The sequence below is a fragment of the Alligator sinensis genome, unplaced genomic scaffold (genome assembly GCF_000455745.1).
Source record: "Alligator sinensis unplaced genomic scaffold, ASM45574v1 scaffold858_1, whole genome shotgun sequence".
NCBI lineage: Eukaryota > Metazoa > Chordata > Crocodylia > Alligatoridae > Alligator > Alligator sinensis.
The window spans coordinates 1,881,030-1,904,416 of record NW_005842079.1 but is presented as its reverse complement, the minus strand read 5'-3'; the positions used below and the strand labels follow the sequence as shown (position 1 = coordinate 1,904,416).

At 42.1% G+C, this 23,387-nt stretch overlaps 1 protein-coding gene across 5 annotated transcripts in view; it reads left to right on the top strand.

The window, feature by feature from the left end:
* The window catches only part of MAPKAPK3 (mitogen-activated protein kinase-activated protein kinase 3), an 83,129-nt gene extending 60,591 nt beyond the window's left edge, over positions 1 to 22,538 (top strand). For 2 of the 5 annotated variants that reach the window (XM_006023758.2, XM_025204358.1), the window contains exons 3-11: positions 5,039 to 5,178; positions 5,946 to 6,010; positions 8,669 to 8,748; positions 10,040 to 10,166; positions 10,993 to 11,068; positions 11,328 to 11,452; positions 14,508 to 14,593; positions 18,755 to 18,835; positions 20,741 to 20,899. In XM_006023758.2, the coding sequence (XP_006023820.1) occupies positions 5,039 to 5,178; positions 5,946 to 6,010; positions 8,669 to 8,748; positions 10,040 to 10,166; positions 10,993 to 11,068; positions 11,328 to 11,452; positions 14,508 to 14,593; positions 18,755 to 18,835; positions 20,741 to 20,899 (939 nt within the window). Of the gene's footprint in view, positions 1 to 1,012; positions 1,150 to 5,038; positions 5,179 to 5,945; positions 6,011 to 8,668; positions 8,749 to 10,039; positions 10,167 to 10,992; positions 11,069 to 11,327; positions 11,453 to 14,507; positions 14,594 to 15,477; positions 15,664 to 18,754; positions 18,836 to 20,740 lie in introns of all 5 variants that reach the window. The other 3 variants (XR_003094104.1, XM_006023759.2, XM_025204359.1) reach the window with 3 other exon arrangements.
* The last annotated feature ends 849 nt before the right edge of the window (positions 22,539 to 23,387 follow it).

The window sequence follows — 23,387 nt, the reverse complement described above, 5'->3', positions numbered from 1 at the left end:
CCCCCCAGCTCCATGGCTGTCTGCAGGAAGGTTGGGGAGATGATGGAGGAGGGGGAGCAAGCTGCCAGCTGTGATTTGACCAGTCTGAGCTGGAGGAGAGGGGTTAGGCAGGGGGGTTGTGAGGCAGGGGGGCATCAATCCACTCAACCCTATCCAGCTTGGGCTGGGCAAAGCCTAGCCACAGTTTGCTCCCCCTCCCCCATCCTCCATTCCTTCCTGCAGACAGCCCCAGTCACATGACAGATTAAGCCTAGAAAACATAAGTTGTCTAAGACACACCAAAGTGGAGCGCCTTCATCTGGTCCCTCATTTGATGAGGGTTAATTTGTTGCATGACCAGCACTTTAATAGCACTCTACAGCCATGCACATGTCATGGCATGACTGTAGAGCTCCTTCAGGGGCTGATCATGCAATAGATTTAACTTCTATTTGAGTGTTATGCTTCCCCCAGCCTCTGGGTTTGTTTGTTTTTGTTTTTGGTTTTTTTTGGGGGGGGGGGGGTGATCTTTCCTTCTCTGAGCCAATGGCAGCATGAAACTTCCGTTTCACTGATGTCTGCAAAGTTCCAAACAGAAACTGTGAAACCGCTCCCTTTCTGCATTTCAGTCTGGTCTTATTTGGCAGCGGGAAGTGCTCAGAGCTGTGTCTCTGCAGACTCAGACAACACAATCCCTGTTTAGAGCATGTGCTAATATGGAACATTTTCTTTGCACCCATGAGCATCTTCATTTTACTCATTGTTTAAAAACATGAGCTAGATGCTGAACAAGTTGTCTCTGCCCCCTGCACTTGCCAAAGACTTCCATCCTGGCACAATTGAGTGGCTTTTTCAGGCCTTCTCCTAAGGTAAAATTATGACTTTTTTCATGTTAGGTTTAACAGCAAAAATTATAGCACTTCTACCAGAAACAATAAAAGCAAATGTAAATCAAGTGCCCCCTGAAATGTGAATTAAATCTCCATGCTTCTAATCTTGATTTTGTACCCCCTTTCTCTCCTTCTCCCTCTAGTTGTCATATCGTCACTTACATGGTCAAGTTTGGCACTAGAGAATACAACTGGGCTGGGCTGCTGGCCAGAAGTGGGGAAAGGAGAAGGTATATCAATCATTTTGTGTCAAGATACCTTGCAAAGGCTTTGTGAGAAGGTGAGGGTTGGATTCTATTTAATAGTTTCTTACTTATTTAGTACAGAGATAAAAAAATAAGCCTTCTGCATACTATATATGAACACAAAGATACGTAATGGCTTATACAGCTAATCTTAGTAATGCGGTTACCTTTGAGTAGAGGCATAGAAAAGGTGAGATTGACTTGAGGTAGTGTTGTCAGAAATGGCCCATATAATGGTGCTAATCTAGTAATATCTATGCAATAAAGCAGAGTAAACCCTATAAAACTGTACAAAGTGTTGTAGTTAAAGTGGGCCAGCCTTGAGGCTGTTTCAGCTTTGTTATTTCACATGTGGTTCAATGAGATTTTAATTAGATCTTTTAGGCAACAGCCCAGACTGGGAAAGGCAGGGGGGAAAATGCACATAGACAGGCCCAGTGAGCTACAGCATAGTGGTAGTTAAGAAAAAATAGGCTGAATGGACTGATGACTGAAAGAAGTAAACCCACTGCATTTGGACTTCCTCATGGGCTTTCTATCCAAATTGAATCAGTCTCATCTTTCAGAAAACTGTTGGTGATGGAAATCAAGCTATATTGAGGGTGGTGGGTAGTTGGATTTAAAGGGTGAGCTTAGGTCACAGAAGAAATGGTTTTGTCCATTGTGGACTGGTGTAGGGAGACTGAATTCAGAAAGAATGTTGCAGTTCATGTCTTCCTGAGCTACTGAATCTGGCATCATGTGAAGGCTTTGAATCTTTAAAACAAAGCTGGGGAGCCTTAGAGACCGCTGTGCCCAATAGGATCCCTAGCCATTTAACTAAAAAGTTGCACCCTTGGAAGACACTGAGCCCACTCTTCAGCTGCTCTGAGGCAGCTTTCTACCCGCTCTAGTTGCACAAACCTTCCTGAAAGCTGATTAGTCAATGGAGGTTCCCTTGTGTCTGGGTTAGTGGTTATCAACCTTTTTAAACAGCAAGCATCGCTTGTAAGATTTGAGGCAACACTTGAAAAATGCTAAATCTTCATTTTCACTATTTTTCACTAAAAAATAATAGAGCAAATCTTCTGTTGCAGAGAACTCAATCAGAATGTTTTCGACACTTTGGATTCCTACTTGAAATCTCTGGGTTTATCATGTGAATCGTGTGTTGGTGTCTGCACACCTAACAATATTAATATTGTGCATCGCCCCACATCACCAATTTCATGATACACTAGGGTGCTACAGCACCCTTGTTGAGAATCACTGGTCTAAAGGAATCCCTAAGTAATGCAGATGCAATATCTACTTGTTTTCCAGCCATCTCCCTGCACCCAAGACAGCAGGTATAGCCAGAAGAAAAAGGGACATGGCACTCTTCATGTAGCAATCTCAAAGCACTGTCAGGTACTTAAGTGATTAGGCACAATGCTGCCTTTTTGAGGCAGTTAACTATCAACATCCCCATTTTAAGGAAGAAAAAAGTGAAAAGAAAAGCTATTTCACTTGTTTTGCTTAAATGACACACAGCCAAGTAGCTGCAGCTTTTGGCTGCATGCACAGTTTATGGTTCAACTCTGCACATGGAAGCACACATGTGCCCACTGAGTGCGTGAGATGTTGTTGTCTGTGGACTAATAGTGTAGCAATTATGTTGTTGCCTATTTATTTGAAAACTTTTTTTCTGGGGTTCTCTCCCACTCTGTGGAATCTACTTTTCGAGTTGTCATTGTCCACAAGTTTCTGTACATCGCCATCTCTTCTGAAGCACTGCAAGTCCTCAGGTCTTGCATTAGTCATTCTCACTCCATCTTCTTGGGTCTTCCTTTCTTTCTCCTGCCTGCAATCTCATGGCCTGAATTTTCATTTCCAACACACTCTTCAAACTTTCTGGTTACATATCCAAGCTGCTCCAGTCAGCTCTTGCTCCATTTTCTTCGATTGAGATCACCTTTGCTTCTTGCTGCGCCACTTTGTTTGTTTTTTTGTAATGGTCCTTTTTGCTGGTTCTGTAAATCCACCTCAGCATCCTTGCCTTCATCACCCTCATCATGGACATCATTTGTTTCTTCACAGTTCAACACTCTAAGCCAGGAGTGTCAAAACTTGCCTGGGAGTCCCCACACTGGATCTGGATTCTGAGTAGCCTGATAGGCCACATTTGAACCCACCTCTGGGGGACGAATGAACAGCAGCAGCAGTGCAGGAGTTTTTGCAGCTGTTGCTTGTCCTTCTCCTACTGAAATGCATCCTTGGGGGTCTCTGTGCTCCCAGTTTTGGCAGTAAGACCCACCCTTAAATTTTCACCCCTTTCATGTGCTATGTGGGCCATATGCAGCCTGTAGGCCATATCCTTGACACCCCTGCTCTAATACAGACAGTTATACTGGGTTTTATCAGAGTCTTCTAGATTTTTCCCTTTGAATGAATTGTTATTTTCTTGTTTATTGACAATGTTTAATTTGACATTATCATAGTTAATCTGAGTGGACATTGTGATTGGTCATTTTTTCCACCGTTTTTTTCCATGAACTGGGTAGCATTGTATGTAGATTGAATTGCATTGTTTTTCAATTATAATTAATACTTAGGAACATAGGAAGCTCAACCAAGATCAGATCTTCATTTTGCAAGACGCTCTGTAGATACTCAATCCAGACAGTCCTTGTCCCTGAGTTCATGATTCCTAAATAGATAAAATGGACAGAAAGGTTGCTTGCAAGGAGGAAGGGAACAAGTAGTTAAGTGCCCTTGAACTCCCAGTATCCAGTGCATACAGTTATTTCTTGCAAATAACTGACATTAGATTTGGCTCCCACCATTCATTTTTTTAGTCAAGGTGTGCATTTGTGGATGAATGAGTAGAAGGATAATATAAGAAAATGCCTGCACATCTTGGAATTGTTGTTGTTGCTGTTGCTATTAGGAGATGTATTTCTTGTTGTGCAGAGCTCCTGACGGTCTGGAAAGCTAATCTCTAACCTACATTCTAAAGGGGTTAGTGCCTTAAAATAAACTGCCACTGCATGCAGTAGAGAATGAAGCATAACCATCTAGACAGCAACCTGGGGAATGTCTGAGGTTTGAATAATATTTAGAGAGCACACTCAAAGTCGCTGTACCTTTTTATTTTTAAATTTCACTATGCATTAAGGCCCTGCGGTACACCTGTGACAGCTGGAATCAGGGGGTGGGGAGGTGAAGGTTAACTCCTTCAGGGTTACCTGGATCCTCCTTCATAATTCACACTATCCGTTATCTCCGTTATAGATAAACTGTAGAGCAGTGCTTTCTGATCACTGTTGTTAGCTGTTGATGCTTAACTCTTAGATCCCCAAAACGGTGTGTATTCTTAATTAGAGGTATAAGGTGAGGGATGGGAGCCAAGTTATCTCTGTTCCATCTCTCACTTCTTTCACTTGCCATACCAGCTGCACAATGAGACTCCCTCCCTCTGTTCTTGTTTACTCCAACAGGTGAGCAGCATCCCATTATCTCCTCACCTGACCAGCTCCACTATGTGCTATACTAAGAAATCTCTTCCCACAACAGCTGTTACTACTGCTTCTCAATATGTGTTACACAGCAGTGAAGAACAGTTAGTCCCTAGCAGAGCAGACAGTTTAAGACTCTTCGCCCAAGAGTCCTTGCGCCCACCTTCCATGACCCCTCTCCAAACCCAACGAGCAGTGCACCACTCTGTATTTCCAGGAAGCTGATTAGATCTAATAGTATTAGATCTAATCGTAATTATCTAATAGTAAAACAGTATCCTCTTTGTATGTGCCAGTAGCTAAGGAGAGTTGAGCCACAGAAGGCAACCAAGGAGGGTCACCGCTCTCATCTCTGTCCTAGGAATTAACAAGTAGTTGCAGTTAATTACAGAAAATTTAGTCAGAACAGCTTAGACTGATTTTGTTGCATTCTCCTATCTCCTTACAGCTCCTGTATGACAGCCCAAAAGCCCGACAGGAGGTGGAGTATCACTGGCGAGCTTCAGGGTGTCTGCACATTGTCCACATTCTAGACGTTTATGAGAACATACATCATGGGAAAAGATGCCTCCTCATCATAATGGAATGGTATAGAGCCTTGTTCTCTCTCTGTAAGACTTGTAGGAAAACCTACAAGTTCTCCAGCCAGCCTTGTTTGAAGGAAGAGCAAGGAGAGCAACCACAAAACTATGCTTCCTCTGCAGTCAGAGACAAGTATCATTATAGACATATGGGTACAATTGGTGACATATTTTCCCCAAATGTCTGTCTGTTGGAATATGATACTGGCTCCCACACTGAGGCTAGTGTAGTCCTGACAGGGTCCTGACAGAGCCACCATTTTTTACCCTATTTTTTCCCATCATTCCTATCTCCTAGGTGCCACACATGTGATGTTTTCTCTCCATGGAAAGCATGAGTTCCTTGAATTAATTTTTTTCTGTGTACTTCAACTCCAAACCTTAAACAGGATTTTTACACCATGTTAGGACCACAAGGATTGCTACCAGTCTTCCTGCATCATCAGCTGACTTGCCACTGTTGCCCTCCCAATAGTAACATAGGACAGGTCTCTAGTGTCTGTGATTCTGCTTTCTTGGAAGGTCCTTGCTGTCTCCTAAACCACAGGCCTCCAAACTCCTCCTTTTGACCCTGTATTCTATTTAATTTAAAGACAGATGTTAGTCTGCCTCTATCCAACTGGAGCACATATAAGGTTCACAGAGAGGGCCATTCCCTCACTCACTTGATCCTTGGCAGCCACAGGCCCATTCAAATACAAGGATACCCATTCTGGTGCTGATTTGGTCTCTCCTGCTCATCTGAGTTTGTTCTATATGCCTTCTCTGTTTCAGCATGGAGGGAGGGGAGCTGTTCAATAGGATCCAGGAACGAGGAGACCAAGCTTTCACAGAGAGAGGTAGGATGCCCTGAGTGTAAGTCAAAGTTGCAAGGTTTTTTTTCCTCTCCCTTCCCACTCAAAACAAATAGGAAATGTGTGTTTAGTTGCAGAAGGAATTTTCTTGTGTTTCCTACTGTTTTAAATTTCTATTTGCCTCTCTTTGAAACAATTAGCATTAAAGGAAATGGGGTGAGAATGAGGAACTACCAGAATTGGCTAGATTCAGGTATAAGATGGTAAGTCTATATGAAAACTTCTTAACCAAGATCCTGCAGCCATCTCTGATGTTCTAGTCTCTGGCCTTCTGCCAAACATCTTTACCCTGGTATTTGCCTGTGACTTCGGTTCCCAGACTTCCCTTGAGTAATGTCAGTTGTACTCTGTTGTGAGTAAACGATTATAACAAACATACTGCATTTCATATAGTCCCTCTTACATAAAGACCTTAATGCACTGTTGGAAGGTAGGTGTTAATATCTACATTCTATAGACAGGCATACCTAAGGTAGCAAGAGAGACTGTCACATGTAAAATCCCACAATGAGTCAGTGAGAGAGCTTGGAATAGAACATCCTTGTCACTATTTAGCATCATTAATGTTGTTTATTTGTACAGTGCCACAAATGTACTTGACTGAAAAATTCTGCTTGCCCAGTCAGAACTGGAAAGAGCTTATTTTTATTGGAGAGTGAAATATTAGTGTTTTTCATTGCCATCCTCACAAAATCAGTTGGTTGGTGGAATTTATATCCAGATTTGCAAAACATCATTATAATTTATGAGGCTGGTATAGGGGCCGGGTTTCCAAAATCACAGTTCCGTACTCAATTAAGAGGCATGAAAATTCATGTGGGGCACCTGAACTGGATGCAGTCCATACTGCAGTATCAGACACAATACTCCAGAGGGAAAGACTCGTGCTTTGGTTATAGATAGCCCTCTCTTGGTAGCTATGTCATTTTATGCATCATATACATAGTGTGTAATCTCCCAGATACTTCCAGTTCTCAAAATCATTTAGGCACTCTGGTATTAGTAGTAATGCTCTTGCTGTAGAGGGACAGTCCAAGATCAACCAAAATCCAGATCCTATTCCACTAGTGGGCATCTAAGGAGAGTTAGATGCCTAAGTGTGACTTCCACTCTGTTCAAGTCCCTGAAAATCCATTAAAATTTCTATTTGTAGCATCCTGCAATCTTACCTTTTCAAGATTGAATCACAAAAAAGCAGCAAGGGGGAGGAGGATGCATCCACCTTCTTTATAAACAGTTTTCAGAGACTGGGGCAGGGTGGAATGGAACTTCACTTGGACCCTTAAGTCCACTTGCCTGCCTAGTAGTAAAGTAGAATCTGGCCCCAGCTAGAAGAAAGCTCTCAAACTAGTGCTCAGGGCCTTAGAGAGAGTAAAGCCTTGCGCGGTGGATTTTTTTTCAATCTCAACTTTCCAACAAGGTGTACGTTTCCTCCCTCTGATTGTTGCTGCCTGCCAGAGCAGTTTTAGCCCTCAGGTAAACCAAATCTGTATCAGGCCACATATGTATCTCCTCCAGACAAAAGCTCTTGCCCGCTCTCCTTTATTACCAAGTTGGTGTATAAAAGCTAGGCTCTCCTGGTAATAGTAGGATGAGCTTTGTGTTCTCCCACACCCACCAAAGCTAAGTGCATCATTTCACTGATTCTGTCATCTGTGCAAGGAAAAGGAACCAAGTTAAACATACTAACTCTGGTCTCTGGAGAATGCAGATTTTTCTGGCCTGCTGGTATTTCTGTAGGTTTATGGTTTTAAGACTATGTGGACCTATTAAAATGGGAACACTCAAAAGATGCGTTCCTTTAGGCCATTCCAGTAAAAAAACCCTTAGTAAAAGGAGGCTGCTGCCAAAACCAGCACCTGTGAAATCACCACTCACTACTTCCACTACTGTAAACCTTCAGATAAATCAAAGGGAAAAGACACCAGTCCTTTTGTCTGAAATGAACTCCTATATAAAAGCCCTCTGATTGTTGCAATTAGATGAACTGTACAGTGTTCCCCTTCAGAAATGCTGGTGCTAGGGGACAATGCACTGACCACTAAAATTTCCTTCTGGAGTGTGCATCAAGTGCAGAAACTAAAATTCCAAATATTCCAAAAAAGACAGTAGAATAGCTTTGAAGAGTGAAATTGCTAATTGTTGTTGATTTATATGTGAGGAAATGCTGTTAAGGCAGATAAGAAATGAAGATATAACCCACCATGAAATGTTTCTCTCGCCTCCAGAACTAGCACTGCATTGCTTGTTAAACTCTGCTGGACAATCCAAAACTACTCCAGGTTGCTTATTGAGGTTCTCCTTACCCATAGTCTTATGCATTGCTCCATCCTCGTGCTCTGCCTGTGCTACTCTGTTCTGTTGAGCAAAGCAAAGCACTAATTTAGAAGTACGTAAGCAGCAGGAGTCTCAACTGTTTGGGTACTGTGCCTGCTCACAAGAAGGGTTGAGCAGCTGGGGAATTGTGGGGTATGGTTGCCTGCAAAACCAAAACACAGCTGTTAAACCTAAAATTAGCCCTTCCAGCCTTGACGCTAACCTTGTATACAGACAAGCTCTTTATAAGTCAGAAGCATTCCCAAGCATGTCTCTGAGCTACAGTGGGAATGTTAATGTGACCTTTCTCTAAAATTATATTTATAGAGGCCTCTGAAATAATGAAAGACATCGGAACAGCCATCCAGTATCTGCATGCAATGAACATTGCCCATAGAGATGTCAAGGTGAGGCCTGAAAGTGCCTGGGCAGAGAAGAGAGATTAAACTAAAAATAAACAAGCAGTGATAATTTTATAGAAATTATGAGTACAGTAAGGTGATCAGAGCATTCTGTTTCACTGTCTGCATGGGAAGGGTTCATGCCAACTTGGTTTAAGGTCAGAAATATCCACCTGTACCAAAGTTAATGGTTTATCAGTTTCCATATGAATAAACCCCCCTAGATAATAAGACACTTATTAAAGGGACAGTATCAATGTGCAATCATATTACATTAAGTTTCTATAGTCTCTGCCACTTTTTGTTGTTTCAGAATAATATATTTATTTAAAAAAATAAAAGAATCCAAAGAGAAAGAAGCAGCTTCCTCTCTGTTGGCCAGGGAAAGTGAAGTGAGTTCTACAAAATGTTATGAAATGCATAGAATAAACTAGGGGAGAGAAAGATTTATTTGCTCCTTCCTTCACAAAGACTTTGGTGTTGTACCATAAATAAAATGAAATTGTACTTCTTTCTGAATAGTTTTAAAGTTGATTGTGTCCTTGTTAAGTGTGTTATATAGAACCACTATTTAAAACCAGGATTATCTTGAAGGACTGGAGTGTATTTGATTCTTGGGTATTGCTAGTACCTGGTGACTTGTGGCACAAAACTAAAGAAAGTCATTCTAGAAAGGAAGTTTGAATTTGAGACCCTGACTTAACATGCTGGTGAGAACCTCAGGCCAGTCCAGAGAAGCAAAAATGTCTGGCCTGCATGGAGCATATGCCTGCAAGAGCAGGTATCATTGCACTAGATCAAGAAATCTTTTAGGCTGTTTAGGACATCAGTGACCATTTAGCCTCCATCAGCATCACTGATAATGTCTCAGCCTCAGATCTGAAATAAACATTTGACACACTTAAACCATTTCTGCATTAGGCTGTCATGTACATATGGTGTGGAGTCTATTTAGCCCCTACTATATCTATTTGCAGTAGTGGCATTACTTGGAGGTATTGCAGGCTCAGCTCTAAGAGGGTCAGGTTGTAAATGCAACTGTTCAAATGTCTACAGTTTTGTGCTTTCAGTATTCAGTCAGGAGGAGGATGGAGAGCTCCTTTCACACTGCCATGCAGAACTGAATTCTGGTACAAGCTAATATTTACCAGCAGATCCACTGGGAGAGACTTGGCAATGGTGGGTAGTGTTGAAGTGGGTGGCAGCATGGATAAGTTAGAGCTACAGTTCAATAGTATTTATTCTGGAAAACCTTCTCTAATGTTTCCCTCATCCTTTTCTCTTGGTGTTGCTGCAGCCTGAAAACCTGCTTTACACATCCAAAGAAAAAGACGCAGTACTCAAGCTCACAGACTTTGGGTTTGCCAAAGAAACTACCATACAGAATGCACTGCAGACCCCCTGTTACACTCCATATTATGTTGGTAAGTCTTCTGAATTGCCCCTATCCACACATATAATCCTGGGAGTGAGCCTGAGGACCTTGGAAAATCTCCATTTTCTATAGATTGCCTTTCTTCTTCCGCCTGAATAGGGCAGGGATGAAATTAGAGTTATCACTGGGGGGGTCCAGCCCAAAAACTAGCTTGACTCCAACACACTCCAGCCCTTCTATCTGCTGTTCTAGCTGCACAGACTTCCTAGTGCATGTGTGTGAGGAGGATGGGGAGAAGGTAAATTGTACATGGTTACAACGATTTTCACTGTGGCTGATAGGTTCAGCTCCATAATCTGAATCCTGTCTTCATAACCCTCAGGGTAATTTCTTGCAAAGCTTTCCTTTGCATAACAGGATGATGAGAAGATCACAGAGATTGTTCCCCTAAGAATTAAAGTTTGGTTTTTTGTTTGTTGTTTAAGGTAGGGAAATGGAGGAATTGGTAATCCAAGAACAAAATGATTTAATGAAATGAAATCACCTGGTGATTCCACCCTCGGGCTGTATTTCTCCCACCCCTGCTGTAATGTGTAGAGAGGACCATAAAGTCATCAGCTGCAACATCTTTTGCCTTTCTAGAGCTGGATCTCTGCTGAGCCAGTGGAGATTGTAGTCTGTCAACCTTACTCCCGGGCATTAGGACTATGTAGAGAAGACTGAGCAGTTTGTTTATAGGAGTCACCCAGTGAGAGCAGTTGCTTAATTTTTTTATGTATTAAATATTTGTTGTGACTTTAGAATTGAGTTTCTTGCTGTGTGGTGGTAGTAAGGGAAATCTATTGCACTTATTAGTTTCTGTTTTTCTCCTGCAGCCCCAGAAGTTCTTGGCCCTGAGAAATATGACAAATCATGTGACATGTGGTCCCTTGGTGTCATCACATACATTCTGTAAGTATGAGAGAGGGGAGTGGTTGAACAGAGAAGGGACCAACTGTTAGATTCTTCTCTTATGTCCTACCCTATTTCTATCCCAGATTCCACAAGTGCATGGGGAACTCTCATGAAATGTGTGTTGTATAATGGATTAGCTGCTGGAGCTTTACGTGTTCCTTCATCAGAAGAATAAAAGGCTGTATGTGATTTTAGAGGCAGAAGAATGAGAGGATGTCTCACTTAACAAAAGCTGTTCAATACATTTCTCTTGTAGCTTGTGTGGGTTTCCTCCCTTCTACTCTAACACTGGACAGGCCATTTCCCCAGGAATGAAGCGGAGAATTCGGATGGGGCAGTATGGATTTCCCAATCCAGAGTGGTCTGAAGTATCGGAAGAAGGTAAGAACCTGAAGCATACGTGCAATGGGTACTGAGGAGAAGTGACCTCATTAGGTTGTTTCTGAAGAGTCTTTCATATTTTTTTCTGTGTGGCTTTTTTTAACCAAGCTTTTGTTGAAACAATACCATGATAGTCACAAACTGACCCATTTCTTGAGCACATGGAAGATAATTAATCACAGGAAACATTTATTCAAAATGCAGTTAGTGCTGATGAAAGTGCTAAGTTAACAGCCCTAGAAACAAAAGCCCTTACTCTGCAGAGCAGGTGTGGCCCATGAATGGGTGGTGTTGGTCTCCTTGTTGAAACTTCTGAACAGGCCGCCAAATTTATCTGATTGATTTTGTTATGTGGGAATTAAGCTGAATCAGCAATTTATTTTCCATCAGCTAATACCAGCATTCACTACTGTTCAGTGGTGATCTGGATGAATTCAAACCAGTGGCCTAGAAGAAACAGCTTCCTATTACCCATGAATGTGACAATGTCTTATTCATCTAGTCTCACTTGCCAAAATATCACAAAGAAAGTTTGGTCACTTCTTGATTGTAGCTCTTTTTTTAATAGGTCTTTTATTAGTAGAAAGCAATTACAGAGTTTTAACATCCTTTAAAAGTTTCTCTTACTGAGTGATAGGAGGGTATCATCACTGCACTGGAATATACAGTATTGCTATTCTTTATATAATTTCATGGGTCAGCTTGTAGAGATGACCACTGCATATTAACTTGAAGTGTGTGTTCTTGGGTGAATATTCATTCTCCCTTGAGACTTGTTCATATTCTCTCCCAGCACAGCAGTTATTAAAATCTAAGGAAAGGTGGAGAAGGAGAATTTATTTATAGCACTTTTGTTTTTCATATGGATGTGACCAGGGGTGACTGGTGCCTCCTGAGTCTGTGGGGGCAGAATTTGTGGGAAGGCCTGGGAGCGGGCCAAAAGCCCCATATCCACTCCTATACTTCTGTGCTGTGGCTTAGTGCCCCCCATCCCCCCAACACGCCGCTGGCCTGCACAGCAAAAAAATTGCCCCATCCTGAGCAGTGCTGAGTTGGGGGCCAGTCTCAAGGGAGGGCACATGCCCCACTCCGTGGTCTCCCTGCCAGTTGTGTGTAGATGTGACTGAAGATGAATTTGAACCTATTCTGCTTATCTACAATAAGAAAGTCCCAGTGACAGAATGTTGAATGCAGTTTAACTATATCCTCCTTGATCCATCAGCTGTCTTTGACACAGTTAGCTATCTCTTCTTGAAGTCTTATCCATTCTTCTCTCCCATAGCTCCATTCTCTCTTGATTCTCCTCTTCCCTCTGTTCCTGCAATGTGTCCTTTGGCAGATCCTCCTTTTACTCCTTCATCTTTCTGTGGGGGTTCTCTAGGGCTCTGTCCTTGGTTTACCCTCTTTATGTTTTGTTATATATAATCCTTTTTATGTCTTATCTCTAGATAATTTCACCTGCAGATTCAGCTGCCATTTCTATAATAACTCACAGGCTGGCAGACCTCTCCACTGAAGACCTGCGTCATTTTGTTCAAACTAAAATCTCAGCCTGTCTCTCTCAACATCTTCTTGCAGATGTCTGGCCATTGCTTCCATCTCAGCATGAATAAAACAGACCTCTTTATCTTCCCTTACCCTCCTCCATCACTACCACAGCCCTTTCTCCTACCTCTTTTCTTAATCAGTGCATTCAGTATCCCTAGCTTGCCTAACACATAAACCCATAACCTGGGCATCATCTCTGGCTTGGAACCTTCTCTCAGTTCTTGCATCTGAGCCTTTAAATTTCTTTCAGCAGAGTATGCCTAAGATATGGCATTTCCAACCACCCACACAAATAGCTCTTCCTATCCAGGCTGTCATCACGTTGCAGTTCAATTACTGCATCATTCTTTCCTTTGCTTGTAACAAATTCCCTGCTAATAACTATCCAAAATGTCACTGTAGAAAACAATTTTCCTAGTCCATTGCTCTAAGCGTGTTTCCATACCTGTGTCCACTGGCTTATCCATCTCGTATCATATCAAAGAAAAGCAGTTTGTCTTCACCTTTGCGTTCTGTCCCTGTTTTACTTCTCCTTCTCTATCATGCCTCATTCAGTAGCTACAGTTTGAATCCTATCTTCAGTCAGCCCAGGATACCAGCCTCTCTTGCCTTCTTGAACGGTTTTTGAAAAGTTCCTCTGTTTTCCTCTTATGCTTTTCTTCATGCTTGGGAGACCCTCCTTTTAAATGTACACAGAGTTACCTCTTAATCCTCCTTCAACGTCTTCTTAAAACTTCTTTGCCATGATGCCTGCAAAAATCTTGACAACAGTTAAGCTATTGAGGTACAGCAACTACTAACAACATGCTCACTGTTCTTTTCTAACTCCCCAGTATCCATTTTCTGTATCCTTTTTCTGTATCTTGTCTTCCTCTTGGATTATAAGATCCTTGGGTCAGGGGCTTTCCTTTTGTTCTGTTTCCCCAACATGTAGCAGAATAGAGACCTGCTCCTTGAGGGGGGACTCCCAGGGGCTACAATACTACAAATGAAAATAAAAAATAGTAAGGATGGGACAGAACTGATTGTATCCCCATTACCAAAAATGTGGCTGAGATTCCAACAGTGCTGAAAACACTTTTGTCTGGTATGTGTAACATAGTTAGGGATTTAGATACTGGAGTGATGGAGTGCTATGGAAAACATTGCATTGGACAGTAATGAAGATGCACTTTTTTCAGCAGCTGGCTGCTGGTACCCTTTGTCAGCCACAGGCCAGTTTCACAGTGTAGACTGATAGATAAAATCCCAAACCTTTTTGCCTCCCTTTCATACTACTTCTTTCTTTCCCTTATTTTTTTCTTAGTTTCTACATCTTTAAATAGGACCCTGTGTATATACATCATACCTTCCCACACAATTGCATGTACACAGCTTCTCAATGTGAGAACAGCCACAAGTAGGTGTTTTGAGTACTGAACTTCTCTTAAGACATGTTTCTTGCTCTCAAGCAATATTGAAACCCAATAGTTGATTACAGCATGTCATCTCGGTCCTTATTTTTCAGCCAAGCAGATGATCCGTCTCTTGCTGAAAACAGACCCAACTGAGAGGATGACAATTTCTCAGTTTACAAACCATCCCTGGATTAATGTGAGTCCCACTTGATTTTTTTTTTCAAAAGAGAAGGGTGGGTTCTTACATGCATTGCTGCTCTGCCTAACGCAGCAAGGCAGAGCATTGTGGGATTGTTTTTAGTTACTAATTAGCAAAAGTTCTGCTGGTGTTCACTTTGTAAAATGATACCTACTGCAAAGAGTTCCTCATTGTGATACTGGAGGACAAACTGTGAGACACAATTTGCTGTTCTTGTGAGCAAGAGCCAAAAATATCCCTACCTACTCTCAGCTAGAAATTGCTGCTGACTAGAGCATGCACACACCCTCCTCCCATCTCACACAAAAAAAGAAGCCATGCTTTTTCATCATTGTAAGGTTTATGGAGAGCTATTATTAGAAGTGCCAGGAATCATCATGATTAGCTGCATTATTTGAATACAGAGAGGCATGCTTTGAGGAAATTCTCACCCTTGCATAGATCTGAAAATGCCCAGGGAGGCAGAGACAAGGATTTATGCAGTGTCCAGTGGAAGGAACACCAGAGGCTGCTGTATATGATGCCATTGATAGATCCATTTTGAGACTTGCTTTGTGACTTGGGGTTTTTTGAGAATATCCCTTTTTCATTTACTATCTCAAGCAGGAAAATGCTCCTACTAGGGGTCCAAGGTACTAGCTATCTGACTTAAGCTTCAGGATATCATCTCTGCTCTGTAGGTGTTACTGGAAATAGTACCTTGAATTTTCCACATTCATGCCTAACATGGAGTGTATCTTCTTTCTTACTCCCCTGAAGACAAATCCAAAAGAGCGTGTACCCTACAGAATATACTCTTCCCCAGGGATTTCCTGTCCATTTTCATCTTAGAAGGAAGAAACACGAACAGCAGCATAACTAATAATCCTCATTTTCTGCAGTGCATTTTATTTGAAGAGCTCAGAGCCCTTACAGACATGAAGGAATGTAGCTTCTTAGAACAACTTTGAAGTAGACAGGTGCCCCCAGTTTACAGCTGTGGAAACTGAGGTATAAAGAAGCTAAATGACTTGCCTAAGGATACACTGAATCATGACAGCAGTAGCACTCAGAATTCTGGAACCGTAGTAAGTTGTCTCTAATGCTTTTCTTCAAATACAAATATTATTCATCATGCAAAATAAATAAATTAAAATTAGTTTAAAACAGTGATAAATGTACATAGCTTAAGTTTAAATCTTAAGAAAAAGAAAAAGAGGTGTCCTTGGTGTAAGCAAGCACTAAATTGCGCAGAAGAAATGCCTGATAAATAGCTAAAAGGGTTAGCACCTTTAGTGGTGCATTAAACTTTAAATATGCAGATAACCAATTAAAAAGTAAGAGGTTAGAAGCAAAGTCCTTGTGCTGCTATGCTCCAAAGACCCCTGTTGCACCAAAGAGCCAGACTGGGATGTCACTCTCAAGCACTCTCTCCAGCATTTGCTAATTGGCATGTATGTTGTTAACCAATTGTTCTAAGAAGGATGAGGAAGGAAAGAAAAAGAGTTAGTAATTCCAGGGATAACACTTAAAAATACATTTTTCCCTCTCTACAAGGGGGAGACATTAATCAAATGAAATTCAGTTAAGACAAGTTCAAAGTCCCATACTTAGGACAGAACAATCAGATGTACAAATACAAATTGGGAAATGACTATTTAGGCTGTAGTACTGAAGAAAGGGACCTGAGTATTAAAGCAGACTCAACTTGAATATGAGTCAACAGTCTGCTTTTGTTGCAAAAAATAAAATAAAGTTAACTGCATATACTGGATTGCATTAATGAGTGTTGCTTGCAAGGTAAGGGAAATGATATTTCCACTATTCAGCACTAGCAATTCCTCACCTGGAGTATTATGTCCAGTTTTGGCACTTCATTTCAAAAGAAGACATGGACAAATATGAAAGAGTTCATTAGGGACCAACAAAAATTATTATAGCTCTTGGAAACATTCCTTCCAAAAACTAGGATTACTTAATATGATGAAAAGACTGAGGGGGAGGGATTTGATAACAGCCTTCAGATACCTGAAAAGTGGTTATAAAGAAGGTAGTGGTAAACCATCTGTTGCCGCAGTGGATGGGACAAGAAGTAATGAGCCTTAGCTGCAACAAGGTAAATTTAGGTAGAATATTATGAAGAATTTTCTAACTACAAGGGTGGTTAAGCTTTGGAAAGTTTACTGAGAGAAGCTGTGGAATTTCCATCCTTGGAAGTCCTTTAAGAGCAAGTTAGACAAACACTTGTCTAGGACGGTTTAGATAGCGATAATCTTGCTCTGAGCAGGGGATTTGATTAGATGGCCCTGATCCAGCCCTACTTTCTTTTGATTCTGTGAAGGCTAAAATAGAAAATAACATGAAGTAGCCATTCAGAGTACAGGTATACCACTAAGAAATGAACCTCTCACACATGGGCTCACAAATTTGTGATGAAGATGGCTTGTCCCAACCCTGAACACATGCCCTAGCATCTTGCTCAGGCTTTCAAGTCAGAAATACATACCCCTAGAGTCCCTCTGAGTTGAGAGTATCAATGATGGCACTGTCACTGTAGACCTTGGATAGAGGAACATGTAGTACCTCAGTCAGTTGTCAGGCAAGCTGCAGTAGGCAAGTAGTAGCTCACAGAAGAAAGGGCACACATCCTTGACACCTGCTCAGGGGAGCTACAAAAAGTGCCATTTTTCCATTCTCCCACCCTTGACAAATCATGCCTTGATCAGCTGCAGTCCTTGTCCGGAAGATACCCTCTCTGTAGTTTCTGCCTTTTCCATGTGTCACAGCACCATGAGTAATAATGCTTTCAGCTGGCACTACCATATTATAATTAGTAAAAAGTAACACCTACAAACAAAAGGGTCTTTTCACTCTTTTTTGGAATGCAGCTCTCTTTGGAAGGGAATGCAGTAGTGCTACACAGCAGTTTTGGACAGGAAGCAAAGGATACAAAATCCAACTGAGGCTGCAGTTTAGGTGGCAGTCAGGCAGAGAATATCATTACTCCAGTAGAATTTATCCAGAAAATTGAGTCAAAGATCCTGCTTTACCAAAAAGATCTATTAGACTTTTAATGACTAGTAATTGTGGACCTAAGTTTCATGTCTTAGCTTAAATATCATTTCTAGCAACATAGATTTTCTGAACAATTCCAGGGTACAGAATCTGTACTTGCTCTGAATAATATTGCACATTACCCTTTGTAGCCTGCTTCACCCGAGGATCTCAAATTGGGGTTTTTTTGGATGTTAATTAGTCTTAAAACTTTTCTTCGTCAGGTTCCTGTTATACTTTTAGATAAGTAGAAGTATGCAAAGGATGCTAGTGATTTGCCAAGCATCACACTCCAAGTAATAGGCAGAGCTGGGAATATAATTTAATCCAATTGTAGTCCTGTGTCCAGAATGGACATTTCCATGACCAGTTTACCCATACGTAAGGGCTCCTACACATGTGCATGGAGTCTGCTCCAACACACTGGAAATCCAGTGTGTCAGCGTAGATTCGATTAATCAAGCCTGCTGGAGCATGAAAATTGACTCTCACGGAACATATTTTATTTCAAAGTGCCCCACCGACATTTTTTCAGCGTGGAGATGCATGGTGATGCTGATTCACATGACACATGGGCACTTTTAATTACTGCAACTCACTAATTACAGTACCTGGCACGTGTAAAAATGCCCTAAGTTTCCTGGCAGTTCTCCCTGTTTGAGTACTAGGGACAGTCTTTACAGCTCATAATAGATATTCTGCAGTAGCTCCCCTCTACTGCTGCAATCAGAGTATGTTTCTTAATTTATTTTGGAAGACGTTCAAGCTAAACCACAAAAAGCACTCTGGGAGTGTCCACATGAAAAGGTAGTGCAGAATAGCTATTGTGCTCTAAACTCCAACCATAACTTATTTAGCAATAGTTTTCCCAAGTAGACCAACTTTGCTATACCTTTCTTTTGTTAAAGATATGATAAGATTGTAATCTAAGGTAATGTATGTGCAAGAGACTACCTCCAGCACAGATGCTAGAAGAAAAATTAAGCAGGACACTTACTGAATGATAGTTGTTAAACACACAAAGCACTCAAAACCATAATGTGCTTAATAAGAACAAATGATGAGGTGGTAGGATAAGGGGTAAGAGAAATTCTGTCAAATGCTTCTTTTCTTCTGCTTTCTTAGCAATCAATGATGGTGCCACCAACCCCTCTTCATACTGCACGAGTTCTGCAAGAGGATAAAGACCACTGGGATGAAGTGAAGGTCAGTGAATGAACCATTGTTATAATAAGGGTTTCTTTACCAAATGAGATTTGAGAGGGTAATGTAGATACCTTTCTCTTCTTTGACACTTCTGCTCCTATTTAGAGTAAGTCATGTTGCTTCATCTATCAAGAGTAAAAGGATTGGAGAAGTTTTTGTTTACAAGTTGTCAGTTTCATATCTCTTACATTTGTTTTCACATACTTCATTCAGACTCCTTGGATAGGCTCTAATTTATTGCCTACTAGCCTGACATTCCTGTTCATAGGTTCATAGGTGTTAGGGGCTGGAACAGACCTCATGAGATCATCAGGTCCAGCCTCCCTGCTCTAAGGCAGGAAAGACTGATGAGGTCAGATGATGCCAATGAGGTGTGCATCCAGTTTAATTTAATCTACTTTAAAGGGGGATTGAACTAAACTGGGGTAAAACATTTTTATTCTGGATAAGATTGTCAGTGAATGGAGTTGTTTTCAAGTGGTTGCTCCTGCATAATTCCACTTTATAGACCAAGCATTAGTGTCAGCCTAGGCAACAGAAAGGCCTAAACCAGGGTTGGAAAAATATGGCCTGTGGGCTGGATTCGGCCAACCAACAGATTTTATTTGGCCCATGGCAGGTAAATCAGCCCCACCTGGCCCAGACTTGGGAGGCAGCCCTGGCCATGATGCATGCAGCCAATCCCGATGCTCCCTGGGATTAGGTAGTGGACTCCGCTTCCCAGCAGCCCCAGCACCGGTGGCACCTTCCAGCTTCCACTGCCAGTGTTACCGCTGCTGCTGGACGTGGCCCTGCTGCCCAGGCACCCCAGCCTGTCTGTTGGGCACCCACAGCTGGGGGCGCCCAATGGAGTGGGCAGGAAGGGTCTGCATGGAGACTGGCCCAGGAGATCAGGATCACAGAGCAGTGATATTGCAGGGTCGGGGCCCAGGACAGAGCCGCAATCCACTCCCTTCATAACAGATCATGACTGACCCAGTCTGACCTGCGAGGGGGGCAGAGCATACACTTATGACCAGGCCCCTGCTTCCTGTGCCCCAATACCAGGTGCGCAGTGGCAACCCAATACAACGCAACTGCAGAACAGCAGCTCCCAGCAGCTTAGAGCAGCCTAAGCTGGTCACAATCCAGTGGGGCTGGGCCACGCTGCTCCACAGCTGCGCTGTACTGGGGCTGCCCACGCATGCCTGTGCAGGGGCAGAGGAGTGGGGTTCAGGTCATGGACATATACTCAGTCCCCCTCCCGGTTCGGGCCAGTCAGGATCCATCGTGTGGGGAGCAGATCACAGCCCGTGCCCCAGCCCTGGCTGCATGCCGGCACTGGTCTGCAATCTTGATCCCAGCTCCAGCCCTAAGCCTGCCTGGCCATTTCACTCCTGGGTGCCACTCCCCACCTGCCCACAGCCCCTTCCCATCCACCTGGCTGAGCACGCCCTGCCTGCGGGGGGGTGCAGCACTTAGGGAAGTTTTGGTGAGTTGTTGAGAAGGGGGCTGCTGACTTGGCCTGCAACAGTTTGCCCAAACTTCCTAAGTGGCCTTTCAGCCCAAATAATTGCCCACCCCTGGCCTAAGCTGTTACTGGCTGCAGTACAACCAAGTCTTCCATTTTGTAAAATTGTCTCTTGAAGGTGCTATGGACTGTCTGTTTTGCTTATGCTTCTAGGGCAGCAGTTTCCAAACTCTGAGAGATTGCGCACCACCAATTTAAAATGATACAACCTTAAGTACCACCAGCACATTTTTCAGTTCAACCTTCAGTACCACCAGTAAATTTTTGTCCTGTAATTATAATAAATCTGTTAACGCATACCACTGACAGGTTGTCTGTATACCACTGGTGGTACATGTACCACAGATTGGGAACTGCTGCTCTAGGGGATTCACCATTCTCTCCTTTGATTTCAGGAGGAGATGACTAGTGCTTTGGCTACCATGAGAGTGGACTATGATCAAGTGAAAATCAAAGACTTGAAAGTGTCCAGCAACCGCCTCCTCAACAAACGCCGCAAGAAACTGAAACAGGCAGGCACCTCCTCCGCAGCCCCAGGATGCAACAACCAGTAAAGAAGAGAAGATGAGGGATTTGAGGTTGGAAAGCTAAATTTATAAGGAACAAATTAAAATGAGGAGGATCAGCTCGCTCTACTGGCTTGACAAGGAAGATGGTGCTCAAAGATGCAACAGTGAAAAGATTACATCATACTAGAACTTTTTTCTGGGTTTTGCTCTTAAAGGGGATTTTTGTCTGTTATATTTTCCAGAGAACAATTCTGCAAAAATTCTTGAATGTTGATGCAGCTTCACTTGTTTTGGGGGAGGAAAAGGAGGCAGTCTTTGAGTTCTAGTGCATGAGGGCTTTTATCACAGCCTGCAAGAGTGACTTCTATTGTGGTTTCAAGTTTCTGCAAATAGAAACACCAAACATGTGCTGCGAGAAGATTTCAGAAATTGAAGCATGAGCAGGGAGAAAGGAGAAAAATGGCACCATTTTTATTTTTTTTTAATCCAAACTGTAGTCTCAGGTCTTGTTTTTGCTGGTGCACCTGAATGGCAGTTCTTCCTAGCATTGGTAAGAAGAGTGATTATTTCTAGATTTAATTCCTATAATCTTCTGAACAGGGGAGCATTGTCCATGATTTACGGGTGGGGCGGGAAATGTCCTGTGTAGCTAAGGGATAGACTATGAGCTTCTCCTTGAACTACCATATCCATGGAGGCATTTGGTATTCTTTGAAACTCAGGTTTTGTCGCACTTTCTAGTTTAATAGATTGTTCATTTTCTAAACTCTCTCCTTGATGTCATGTCTGCACCATTGGCAGATCCCTTCCCTGTAGACTCTTAGTCTACATCAATATCTTACCTAAAACTATGTAGCAGCCTGAGAAAAATATCTCTGTTCTTTTCAGGTTTGTTCCTTTCCTGTGCACACACCCTATAACTGTTGCATACAATACTCTGCTTTGAAAAAAAACACAACAACCTTCTTAAATCCAGAAAACAATGGCAAGAGTGGTGTTCTCTTCAGGGAATCCTATTGGCTGACAATATCCAGGCTGATTGTTACATTCAGGACTTGTATCCCATGTACAATGCTCATTTCTGCCAAATTATTTTTGCCATTTTACATGCAGTGTGTTGACAAATACATTGACCCATTCTGATAGTGCAAAATGTAAACCTGTTAACATGACAGCATTCCTGAGCAATAACCCACATGGATGTATGTCTTTTGACTTTTTTCCTCCTATTTAAAGGTGTTCTTGCTGTGGTTTGTTCATTTGTCCTATTCTATGATTGCCATATTTCCTCTTTCTTGTATTATGGATTCTAACTTAGGTGAAGAAAATATTGTTGACAATATTACAAGCATTTTGGGTGAATTGAAATGCTTCCAGCGGTGCAAATAAATATTCATGGTGTAACACATGGGAGATGGAGGGCTAAAAGACTCAAGCAGAAGACTGACATGATGCAGTAAATGTAACAGATGTGCCAAAGAGAGTTCTAATCTTCTAATCCAGTTTCAGTACCTGATAGCCACACTGAACTTGCAGCCTCTTTACCAAAGATCTGCTTGATGCTTTGGACCCAACACATGGGCTCTGGTCTCACGCACAACAAATCAGACACAATTACAAGCTATCTACCTTTCTTTGTGAAATATTCCTGAGGTTTTACAAAACGGTTTTAATAAATCATGTTTCAGCATTTCTTTCTGCTGTCCTGCCTTGTTTTCACTGAGAGGTTGAAGGGCATTTTTGTTTACAACCAGGTAGAATTTTCTTTGTGGATTTGTTGAAGGAAAGGGGGAAGAGGTTTCATATCCCATTCATGCTCAAAGACTGTCCAATTTACATTATCTGAGCATCATTCTGGCATCTATCGTTTGTACAAATACAAATACTAAATGTTACTTGGGTATTTTTAGGTTTATCTCCTCCAGTGCTGCTGTGTGCCATAGTGCATCCCTCAAATGATTATTTATCTTCCTGGGCAAGAGTTAAATATTACTCCCCATTTATCAAACAGAAATAACAAAACAGAGAGATTTAAATGATTCATTCAGGATGACACAAGCAGGGGCCTGTGCCAAACTGAGACTTGAGTCCTAATCCAGCACCTTAAGCACAAGACCATCCTTCTTCCTTTGTCAGAGGGTAAGTACTACAACATTTCAGCCCCCGAGTTGCATACCTCTTCAGGCAAGGATTTGGTCTGCAGTCTGCCAGCTGGCAGGGCAATTGTACGTCCAGTAATTTGCCACCTATGATGCAGAAGTAACAACAGCCACCCCCATCCACGTATTCTTCACACTCTGCAACTAGCCTCCCATTAGCCTCTGGTTAAAAGTATGAGACTTTTAAAATATTAGCTTGTTCTATCTCTTAATCTTTCAGCTCAAGCAGTGTGGAGCCCTGTAAGATACATGTTTAAGCATTAGTTGCCTTCCTTGGAAGAACTGTAAAGTACTTAAAGGCCTGATTCATCACTCCATGGCTCTAGTATGTGTTCTGTAATTCTATGGAAATTGAAAATGTTATGCTAGTGTAA